The following is a 12,554-nucleotide window of genomic DNA, read 5'->3' as shown; positions in this document are numbered from 1 at the left end:
ATTGAATACTTGATAAAATCAGCAGTTTATAAGGAACTCTCACTGAGCTATATTGTTCATGTAGTATCCATGTCATAAATGCTGTTAAATTATTCTGCATAAATTCATTTGAACCTAACTGATAGCACACTGAAGACCTTTTTACCAAATGAACCAAACATTTCATGTTGCTTTTCATTGTTAATACTGATTTTTATTATAGGGACATGATGATGAAGTATTCGTTCTAGAAGCTCATCCATTTGATCAAAGGATCATACTTTCAGCAGGTCATGATGGGAACATTTTTATTTGGGACCTTGACCGGGGGACCAAAATTCGGAATTACTTTAATATGGTAAGAGACACCTACCTGTATCTAGTTCACATTAAAACCAACTTCTCTCATATAATAACTTGGTTAATTAAAGTATACCTAGTGCAGAGGAACCTCTTGTCATTTGTGTTTAAATTGGTTAAATATTTCAGAGAATAACTCAAGAATTGAAAATAAGGCCAGTTGAGCCTTTCAAGATGACTATTCTTAGGTGTTAGCATTTTCCAAATTCTGTTCCCCAGTCCTAAACTACAGATACTCAAATGTATTAAGCTTTGGAGTTAACACCTAACCAAAATCACAAAAAGATTGATGTTTAAAATGTAATTCTGATTTATGAATTGTAACAGTGACTGTAATACTTGTATCTGCCTCTGGTAAACCTCATATGATTTAGTAATCAGAAAGTTGTTTGGCAAACATGGACTTGGATATATGGATGTTCTTTAAGATATGTCTCATACAAGCCATGGAAAAATCTGGTGAGCTATCTCTTCTCTCAGAACACCCTTCTATGGTGATGGGACTACTCATATCCACCATTCTATGATGATGGAAATACTAATATCCTCTTAAGAATAATTCTGATTAAACGTTTCTAAATTGTTGGTTGCTCTTTGAGTTTACTTTTATATGCTTTATATAGACCCAAAGCAAAGACAGATCCTCCGTCTTTTATTGGTAAAATTGATTGTGTGCTTTAATTTTAGGATGGTTATTTTAAGACTTCATTGCATTACAACTTAAGATGTGAAGATAGTATCTTGACTTTGCTTAGGTAGTACCTTTGTCATTTTGGTTGCATTTAGTTCTTTTTTAATCTTCACAGTCACTCATTTAGTATTTCATGAGGTATGTCCTTGCTAGCAATGATTGATTTCATCCATTGCAATTTGCCTCTCCCTAATTTCTTTCAGGGATTTACTGTATCAGTAGGGTTCTGGCTGCAGAAGCCAGAGAGAGTACTTTGGAATGTTTGTGCATCACAGAGTCCATGGTATTAGCAAGGAGAAGTTACCGCCTATCTATTATTTGAAAATTACTCTTAAGATGACTTGAGACTCCTCTGAATTTCAGATTGAAGGCCAAGGCCATGGTGCGGTGTTTGATTGTAAATTTTCACCAGATGGAAACCATTTTGCCTGCACAGATTCTCATGGGCATTTGCTGCTTTTTGGTTTTGGATGCAGTAAATACTACGAAAAGGTTAGCATATTTAAATTTTGCTTTAGAGTATAATTTAGGATTGTGTCATTCACAAATTTTGTTTAAAGCCCTCCAGTTAATAAGGGCTGTTATGTGTCAATAGATACAAAATAAAAGAAAGTTGTCTTTCTTAGTAAAGGTTCTCAATTGTGATCTGCACTGCCAGAACCTTAGGTTTGGCTGTGCAGATCACAATTGAGATAAGTTATAGGGTGATGAAGATATAAAAATTCCTTAGGAAATCCTTTTGCTTATATTATACCTGCCTTCCAGGTATAATAGGAGAGTAATTCTAACACATCACATCTTCTACTTCTCGTGAATTGGGAATAAACTGCTGGTGACTGAATATGTTTATTTTCTTAGGTGGCTGTTTTACTATTTTACTTATTATTGATCCTGTAAAAATACTTTGGGAGCTAACTTAATTGGTCTTTATGTTTTATTAGCTGTGAATTTGAGAAAGATTGTAGAATCTTAGAGTTGAAAGAGAACTCAAGCATTGAGGTCAGCTCAATAATTGCATTAATCAGGTTTGAGTGCCTTTGATGTGATTGATATTTACCTGTTTTACCATATGTATTATACTTCATCTATCTTCATTTGAATAAAAATAAGCAAGAAAAATGTAATTATATAGGTTTGTGTAATTTTTACAACTTCAGTACAAACGCCCAACTATATCTACTGGGTTGTTGCTTTAGTTCTTCTTATCATAATAGAAGAAATATGATATGTCTAAAAATTAATACAGATTATAGGATTTTGTGGAGAAAAGAGAATTACCATTTAGGTAATTCAGTTCTCTTCTACCTAAAGGGAATACAGGGCAACAAAGGACTATAAGAGTGTGCAAAAGATTCTCTGATTTAAAAAATGAGTGTGCTCAAGGAATGAAAACAAGTATTTACTTATAAATTCCCTGTGTATGTTAACCCACTAAAAATCTGTCATAAAGATTCCAGATCAGATGTTCTTCCACACGGATTATCGTCCTCTTATTCGTGATGCCAATAACTATGTATTGGATGAACAAACCCAACAAGCTCCTCACCTCATGCCTCCTCCATTTTTGGTGGATGTTGATGGAAATCCTCATCCCACAAAATTCCAACGGTTGGTACCAGGACGGGAAAATTGTAAAGATGAACAGCTTATACCACAGCTGGGATATGTGGCTAATGGTATGTTTTCTCTAAAAGTAAATTTAAAACATTTTGCACAATGTTATACATTACTGCTGTTCTCTCTATGATGTATGCCTCCTGCTAAACTCTGGAGTAGGTTATAATATGTTTCATCTTCTGTTACTGTTTATTTTCAGTTGTTTTTACCTTAGCGTAGTACTTTTTCATCGTTTATCTCACCTGGACACAGATAAGTGGGTTAGGACAAACATAAGCATCAAGCAGATAATGTATTGACCTATTTCTTTAGAAAACCTTATATATGTATGAAGCTGTTGTTTTCTATAGTATGGAGTTGTAGTAAAAGCTTTTATAACTGGTGGAATTCCACTGCTTATCGTATTGGTATTTTAGTTTGAGGTTCATAGTTAATTAAGCTAAGAAGAGGAAACTTTGAAAAACCACAGACTGGCCAGGCGCGGTGGCTCACACCTGTAATCCCAGCACTTTTGGAGGCCGAGGCGGGTGGATTACTTGAGGTTAGGCATTCAAGACCAGCCTGGCCAACATGGTGAAACCCCGTCTCTACTAAAAAATGCAAAAATTAGCTGGGGGTGTTGGTGCACGGCTGTAATCCCAACTACTTGGGTGGCTGAGGCACAAGAACCGCTTGAACCCAGGAGGCAGAGGTTGCGGTGAGCCAAGATTGCGCCACTGCACTCCAGACTGGGCGACAGAGTGAGACTCTTGTCTCAATAAAACGAAAACAACCCCTACCCCGCAGCTGGAGGTAGCTATTTACCTATCCTTATGTTTGAAATGCAAAGAGTTATTGGGTGTAGGGTAAGAAGATGTGACTATTTAAATAACACTCAGTCTTGGGAGATACTGGAAAAGGAGAGATGAATGTGATATATGATAGGAAGATAGTAGAATAAAACATTGGAATAAGCTATTTTCTATCCAAGCAATTTATTCTCTTCTGGTTAGCATATTTCCATTATTTATACTGCCCTGTACCCCCACTTAAAATGCCTTCATATCTTACTTTGGTACTTGTAGGTTGTCTTCAGGTATGAGCTAGTAAGTTACTGATTTGCAAGTAGAATTTCATATCATTGCTAGGGAATTAAGGCTTGAATGGAATGAAATGCTGCACGTCCTTTTATGTTCTTGCTCATAAAGGTTGTAGAGCAGGGAAATGGTATTACACATGTGCTTGTAGTTACTGTGATGATGTCATATTTATTAGCCAAGGAGAAAAGGTGTGAATATTAATTAAATGGGAGATAAACTTGAAAACAAATGAATAAGAAAGTCTAATTTATCAGACTTTATTTCTTGTACATTTCTTGTAAGATCTGATCACTTGGTTACTCTGTCAAATCTGACTAGAGGACAAGATGAAAACCAGGGCTATGATATACTTAAGAAAGAAAAAGATTTAACATTTTCATTCAGAAATAATCATTAAGTTTCAGTGTATATAAAAAATTTTGTACTCATTAAAACACTAAAATGTTATCAAAAGACAGTAATAGTTGAAAGATCATCATTTTGACTTCTTTCAAAAAGGGAATTTTCACAAAAGAAGGAAGCAAAGCATTTTAGGTATCTGTGGTTAAACTTGTTCAAACCTTACTCAAAACTCTTATATGGCATAGCTAGTTGTTCTTAGGCAGCAAACCTGTACAGCATGTAACTGCACTGAATACCATAGACAGTTATACATACAATGGTACATATTTGTATATCTAAGCATATCTAGACAGAAAAGGTATAGAAAAATATGGTATAAAAGATTAAGAATGGTATGACTGTATAAAGCGCTTACCATGGAATGGAGCTTAAAGGACTGGAAATTGCTATGGGTGATTCAGTGAGTGAGTGGTTGAATGTGAAGGCCTAGAACATTACTATACAATACTGTACACTTTATCAACACTGTACACTTAGGCTACACTAAATGTATATAAACAATATTTTTTCTTCAGTAACAAATTAACCTTAGCTTACTGGAAACACTTTTTAGGTTTTTTGTTTGTTTGTTTGTTTTTTAACTTTTCGACTCTTTTGTAGAAATACTTAGCTTAAAACACAAATACATTGTACAGCTGTATAAAATATTTTTATATCCTTATGCTATAAGGTTTTTCTATTTTTAAAATTTTTGTTTTACTTTTTAAACTTTTTAAAAGTTAAGACACAAACATACATTAGCCTAGGTCTACACAGAGTCAAGATTATCAATATCCCTGTTTTCTACCCCCACATCTTGCTTGTCCCACTGGAAGGTCTTCCGGGGCAATATGGAGCTGTCATCTCTTAGGATAACAATGCCTTTTTCTGGAATACCTCCAGGAGGACCTTCTTGAGGCCGTTTTACAGTGCAATGTTTTTTTAATAATTAAAAGGAGTACATTTCAAAATGATACGAAGTATGGTATAGTGCATACATAAAACAGTAATATAGTCATTTATTACCAAATATTATGTACTGTGCATAATTATATGTGCTATGCTTTTATATAACTGGCAGTGCAGTAGGTTTGTTTATGCCAGTATCACCACAAACATGTGAGTACTGCATTGCACTGTGAAGGCTATGATGTCACTAAACAATAAGAGTTTTTCAGCTTCATTATGATCTTATGAGACTACCGTTGTATATGTGGTTTATCTTTGACTGAAATGTCGTTATGCAGCACTTGATTGTATTTTTAAAGATGAGAAGGCTCTCATAATAATGTCTAATTTGGGAGCATTGGTTAAGTCAGACACATAAGCTAGTACATCAAAAATATTTACAAATGTTTCATTTGATATATACTTTATTTTACGTTTAATCCTGTTTTTAATCATTTGTGTAGAAATTTATAGGTTGTTTTTACTATGTTTAAGGTATACTAAAATGTAAGTAATTTTGTGGCTTTGTATCTGGTCTTATTAAGGTGATGGTGAGGTAGTAGAACAGGTAATTGGGCAGCAAACCAATGACCAAGATGAGAGCATTCTTGATGGAATAATCAGGGAGCTGCAGAGAGAACAAGACCTGAGACTAATTAATGAAGGAGATGTTCCACATTTTCCAGTTAATAGAGCATACTCTGTTAATGGTGGTAAGTATTTTTATACTTGTAAAGGGTGTAGTTTATGTACTGTAATTATTTTACTTTTACCAAATAATTAATGGAAAATATTTTACGTTTATAAATAAAAACTTTTTTATTAATTTACAATTTTGATATCAGATATATCGAAGTCTCATAATCTCATCATTTGTGGATAAAATGACTTAAGGTCTCCTGAGAAATACAGGTGATGCATTTTAATATACTGTCTTCTTTTTACTCAGTAATTTATCTGTAATCTTTACATTTGTTTTAAGAAGTGAAGTGCTATGGTAAGTCTAGCCCTTTTGTAGAGGAACCAACCTATATAGTTTTCAAAATTAAAACTACCTTAAGTTTAGAAATTACTACCAATTCCTCTTTTGTGGAGAGGAAAGCAGAATACCATGCTCTTCTCTTGAATAAAAAAAAAAATACACTGAAGACAAGAAGCACTCTTAGGGAATACAGATGCAGCTTCTGAATTAACTTTTATAATAGTTTGATCTTAATACCAATAGCAGTTATTGTATAATTAATTATCTTAAAATGAATATTCTATCATTAAATGATATTAAAATGATATTCTATCCTGTCTTTTACATTAAATGTGCCAGGGCATCTGAGTTTTATATAAGTTTTAGCTTGTATCAAGAGCTATCAGTTTTATTTTCAAATGTAGTCATCTTATGAGATTTTTCAGATTTATTTCTTTTCATATATTTGTAACTAGAGTCATTTATCTGTGTAACATTGCATTTTAGATTCCATGGAAATGAATAAGGTGATTTAAATTTGTGGTGATTCACAGGGTATTTTACTCATTTCCTGATTTCTTCAATATCTCATAAAATCAAAATAGTTCATTTAGGTTGCTTGAACATCTAACTCAGATAAGCTTTTCTGAACCTAGAACAAGATGACAAGTGGGCTGATAATCCTATCTATCCAGGCCCTTTATTCCTGAGACGTAAAACTTTCTCAGAGCCCTGATTTAAATATCCATTAATGAAATCTGTATTCTGTTGTACCGTCAATACTAGGTTTCTGTGGACAGATTAGAAACGGCATTAGTCAAGAGACCCCACTGACTTCTATTTGTAATATTGATTTGTTTTGAAATTTTTCTGACATTTAACAGTTGGATGTTTCAGTTTCCATTTGTGTTTTATTTTTAAGTATAAGAAAAATAACATGAACCTTTCTGGAGTATTAAAAAGTAAAACTTCTGTTACTTTGTTTTCTTTCTTTCGTTGCTCATCAATCTTGAAAATGAAATTTTGATTTAAAAAATATTTATTTACACTTTGAATCTTAACATTTTTGAAAGTTTTATTGATGTTTTATCTAGAAACACTGTAATGGAGAGAACAAAGATAGAATTTAGATCAAAAAGCTCCTTCCTGAACTAGTACTAATAAACATTTGTAAATCTCCAAATCATGTTGAATACATTTTTTATATTCATTGAGCATTTAGTAGATGTCAGATGTGAAACTACTTTGAAAAAAATTAAAATATAGAAATTTTAAACATTTCTCAATAAGAGTGCCTGCTTTATTTATAACAATATGAAAAACACAAAGGAGGGTACAGAAAATATAGAACAAAGGGATAGCAATTCTTACAGCAGTACTATATTTGAATCTACTGTTTTATTTAGAGCTCTGTTCTGGAAAACTATGGTGCCTTTGCTCACAAAGTGATAATTTTCCTTGTTTTTGTTTTAGCTCTGAGAAGTCCAAACATGGACATATCTTCTTCCCCAAACATCAGGCTTCGAAGACATAGTAGTCAAATTGAAGGTGTTAGACAAATGCATAACAATGCTCCTCGGAGCCAGATGGCCACTGAAAGAGATCTCATGGCGTGGAGCAGAAGAGTGGTGGTCAATGAACTAAATAATGGGGTTAGTAGGTGAGTCAATAAGGTAACATTTAGAAAAAAATTTAAAGCTTTATTCTTAGGAAGTGAATTGAAATGTACTATGTTAGCCTAGTAAATGAGGTATTTTAAAATATAGTTTAGTCATGCATTAGTTTTTCCATATTATTCCAATGAGTTCACTCTGTAACAAATAATGATCATCTTCAGCTTTGTGCTGAATGCTTTGGGGAATATTGAAAATGCAAAACATTATCTCTGTTCTGAGTTTATAGCCTAGATTAGAAGAAAAGAATACAAGTAGTATTAAGAACTCATGAGGTCTTACATAATTAAATATGTGAGTGATATATGGACCCTAACATTGGAGCAGCCTGGGAGTACAATTATTTGTTAGATGCTAGTGCTTAGAGTATCTTTAGAAATGTCATTTAGGTAGGCTTCATTGGGTGAAAGAATTTCATTAGGATTAATTTCAAACTTATAATCCCTATTCATATTTGTAAACCCTGACATTTGCTGTAATAATAACTTTCAGATACTCCACAGCAACTGGAAATAGATTTAGAAAAGAGAAAGGACATTTACAGAGAATATGTACAATTCATTTTAATCAAGTGTCTTCCTAACCAAGCCTTTTACCAGATCAACCAACAAATAGCAAAATTAATTTGGTTTCTCCTTTTCTTCTGCTTTCTGCTATAAGAAGGCAGCAGTGATAAGAAAAAAAAAAGACATAATTAATGTCTTTGGAGTAAATGATTATTTACTCAAAACATAGAAAGCAGAATTGAAAGCAGGGACTCAAAGATATTTCTATACCAGTGTTAAATGTGGCATTATTCACAATAACCAAATGGTGGAAACAACTCAATTGTCCACCAACAGATGAATAGATAAACAAATTGTGGTATATGTACAAAATGGCATATCATTCAGCTACAGAAAAGAATGATGTTCTGGTACCTGCTACAACGTGGATAAACACGCTAAGCAAAAGAAGCCAGAGACAAAAGGACAAATATTATATGATTCCACTTACATGAAATATCTGGACTAGGCAAATTCATAGAGACATACAATAGATTAGAGGTTTACAGGGGCTAGGAAGAAGGAGAAAATGGGGAGTTATTGCTTAATGGTCACAGAGTTTATCTTTGAAGTGATGAAAAAGTTTTGGAAATGCTGGTAATAGTTGCACAACTTTCTGAATGTAATTGATGCCACTGAATTATATGCTTAAAAATAGTTCAAGTGGCAAATTATATGTTTAAAAGTATTTTTATTATCTGATTCTTAGATGATTGGTTTTCTTCTTGATTTTCTGTTACTTTGACCTTTGACTTGTTATTAGGGTACAGGAAGAATGTCGAACTGCAAAAGGTGACATAGAAATCAGTCTTTATACAGTTGAAAAGAAGAAAAAGCCATCTTACACTACTCAAAGGGTAAGTATAGTTTTACAATACTTTGGGATACACTATTTGCAGATATTTGTAGATAATAGGCTTTTGAGAGGCAGCAGTTGTGTGTTAAGAGACTATTTTAATAGGTACCTGCATATAGGGAACCTACTTTTTGAGCCACAAATTGAGATATATGATTATTATTAATAAGAACAAAGTTACAAGTCGAGTGTCCCCCCAAATCTAGGACATGTGGTCATTGTAGGTATAAGATATTTGTATTAAAATAACCATTTTTATATGATCAAAGTAGAACCTTAAATATATTACCAGATCACTAATTAGAATGTAAAACAAATGATCCAGATATCCTAGGCCAGAGATTGGCAAACTATAGCCCATGGGCCAAATCAGTTCTGCTACCTATTTCTGTTAATTTTTATTGGAACACAGCCACGTTCACTTATTTATGTCTTGTATATGGTTGCTTTCAGGCTGTAAGACAGAATTGAATAGTTGTAACAGAGATTGTATGACTTGCAAAGCCAAAAAATGTTTACACTTTGGTCCTTTGGAGAAAAAGTTTGCTGATCCCTACCCTAGACCCATTCCTGGCTTACCAAATCATTTAGGAGCAAAATATGATCTGTATATTGTGATGTACTATAGAAAGAAACTGCTAAGCAGAATACTCTCAGGTACACCAAATGTATAGTTTTGTTCCCAAATTTAACCATAATTTCTGTAGAGTGTAGTAATTTGAAGGGTCTAGGATGATTTTGATGTTGTTAAACAAATCTAGGTAATGGACCCTGAATTTGCATTTTTTTCCATAATTGATAAACAGAAATTTAGGTAAATATCAAATGGATATCTGCAAATATTAGATCATTTTGATGTTTGCTTTCTTAACTTTTATTGTTAAGAAATTAACTTTATTGTTTTGTTGTTGCTGTTCTCTGGTAAGTTTTTTTTTTTAAGAGATTTTGAATGACTCAGAACACTGATTTTTATTCATGTTTCTTACTAAGCTGATTTTATCAAACATCAGACTTGGCTGAGACTAATGGATAAGGTACTTAGGTCTGTAGATATTTTTACTTAGGTTGAAAATGTGAAACATTTACATACACTTTTAAACTGGTTGGCTCCTGATTACATTCTAGGATTGCAGCTTAGCTAAATGGAATATCAATAGTAATGTTTTATATTTGTAAAGGTTAGAATAAAATAGTTTTCACTTCAAATTTTAATCATTAAAAATTAAATCTCTATTTTGACCTGCTTACTAAATGAACATACTGCCAATTCTTGTTACAACTACAGGTAAGTTATCCATAGTTACTCAATTTCTCTTCTTCTATATTGTCCGCAAATAGTAGAAATAATCCTCAGTGGGATATAAGGGATTAAACATGGCATGAATTTGTGTGCGTCTATGTGCCTTTGATGAAGAATCAAATTCTAAAATATTTGAAGAGATGTATTCTGAGCCAAAAATGAGTGACCAATGGTCCGTGGCACAGCCCTCAGGAGATCCTGAGACTCTGTGCCTGAGATGGTCGGGCTACAACTTGGTTTTATACATTTTAGGGATACATAAGACATCAGTCGATAGACGTAAAATGTACACTGGTTTGGTGCAGAAAAGCAGGACAACTGGAAGGTGGGTGGTGGGCTTCCAGGTCAATTTCCAATCCAAGATTTTCTGACTGGAAATTGGTTGAAAGAGTTTTTATCTAAAGACCTGGAAGGAAGAGAAAGGAATGTCTGGATTAAGATAAGGGTTTGGGTAGCCAGGTGTGGTGGTGCATGTCTGTAATCCCAGCTACTCGGGAGGCTGAGGCAGGAGGCTGAGGCAGGAGAATCGCTTGAACCTTGGAGGCCGAGGTTGCAGTGAGCCCATATCACGCCATTGCATTCTAGCCTGCATAACTAGAGTGAAACTCCGTCTCAAAAAAAAAAAAAAAAAAAAATGAGGGTTTGTGAAGACCAAGATTCTTATTATGCAGATGAAGCCTCCAGGTAGCAAACTTCAGAGTAAATAGGTTGTAAATGTTTGTTATCGGACTTAAAAAGATGCCAGACTCTTAGTTGATTCTCCCTTGAAGGGGGTCCTCTGCACAATGTAGGTTTTCCCCCACAAGAGACAACTTTGCCGGGCTATTTCAAGATATGGCAAAGAAACATTTGGGGTTAAAATATTCTGATTCCCCTCTTTATCTGTCATGTGATGCTATGCCAAAGTCAGGTTGGAAAAGTAAAGCCATGTTACATAGAGTTAAATAAAACCGCTCTGATGGGACTCTATGGTTTGTAAGGCATGACTCCCCAGACCCTTGAGATAGGAATTTGAGCAAGAGAATAACAAAAGAGCAGAGTTTAGATTTCAGTTCCAAAAATTAAATTGTTACTTTTTGTATGTAGATTGTTTTGAGTCCTTTCCCTTCTGTTGTTAGAAGTAATCTAAGATTTATTATTTCATTTTTATTTTAAACAACTCTCTCCTGGACCTAGTTTTGTATTTCAGAGGTGGGGGGTTGGAGATTGGACTAAATTTATTCTAAAGATACTTTTTAGCTCTTAAGAATCTTAAGAATGCTGTTGATGAAAGAATCAAACTCTATAAAATATTTGAAGATATTTATTCTGAGCCATACATGAGTGACCAGTGACTGGATGCACAGTCTCAAGAAGTAGTCCCGAGAACATATGCCTAAGATGGCCAGGCTACTGGTTGGATTTATACAATTTAGGGAGACAAGACATCAATCGGTACATGTAAGACAGTACATTGGTTTGGTACAGAAAGGCAGGACAACTCACAGGGGTGTGACGGAGGAGTTTCCATGTCATAGGTGGATTCAAAAATTTTCTAATTAGCAATTAGTTGAAAGAGTTAAGTTATTGTCTAAAGACCTAGAATCAATGGAAGGAAATGTCTGGGTTTAGATAAGGAATTTTAGAGATCGAGATTCTCATTACGCAGAAGAAGCCTCTAGGTAGCTTTTTTCACAGAGAGTAGGTTGCAAATGTTTCTTTTCAGACTTAAATAAAAGTGCCAGACTTTTGGTTGATTCTCTCCTGGATCAGGAAAAAGGCCTGGAAAGAGAAAGGGATTCTCTACAGAATGTTGATTTTAAGACAGCTTTACAGGGCTATTTCAAGATATGACAGAAACATATTTGCGGTTAAAATATTTTGATTTCCTTCTTTCTCTGTTGTATGATGTTATGCCAGAGTCATATTGGAAAGTTAAAACACGTTATATAGGGTTAAGTAAAACCCCTCTGATGAGACTTTGTCGTTTGTGAGGCATGGAACCTCCCCTCCCATGCCCACCTCTGCAGAAGGCCTCTTAGATAGAAATTTGGGCAAGAGAAATAAAAGATCAGAGTTTAGCCCTCAGTGTTAATCTAGAATGAACAAAAGTATAGATTATTAAATCCACTTATATATCTTAGCACTTTAAAAAAGTTTTCTAGATTTTTGAGCAGAACTAAAT

General features: G+C 33.9%; 1 protein-coding gene across 1 annotated transcript in view; it reads left to right on the top strand.

The window, feature by feature from the left end:
- BRWD3 (bromodomain and WD repeat domain containing 3) overlaps positions 1–12,554 on the top strand; it is a 140,310-nt gene that overhangs the window by 86,041 nt on the left and 41,715 nt on the right. The window contains exons 15-20 of the mRNA XM_019019638.4: positions 203–337; positions 1,394–1,522; positions 2,481–2,706; positions 5,601–5,768; positions 7,490–7,676; positions 8,998–9,091. Coding sequence (XP_018875183.1) covers positions 203–337; positions 1,394–1,522; positions 2,481–2,706; positions 5,601–5,768; positions 7,490–7,676; positions 8,998–9,091 — 939 coding nt within the window. The remainder of the gene's footprint in view (positions 1–202; positions 338–1,393; positions 1,523–2,480; positions 2,707–5,600; positions 5,769–7,489; positions 7,677–8,997; positions 9,092–12,554) is intronic.

Source organism: Gorilla gorilla, chromosome X (assembly GCF_029281585.2).
Source record: "Gorilla gorilla gorilla isolate KB3781 chromosome X, NHGRI_mGorGor1-v2.1_pri, whole genome shotgun sequence".
Lineage (NCBI taxonomy): Eukaryota > Metazoa > Chordata > Mammalia > Primates > Hominidae > Gorilla > Gorilla gorilla.
This window is presented reverse-complemented; position numbering and strand designations above follow the sequence as displayed.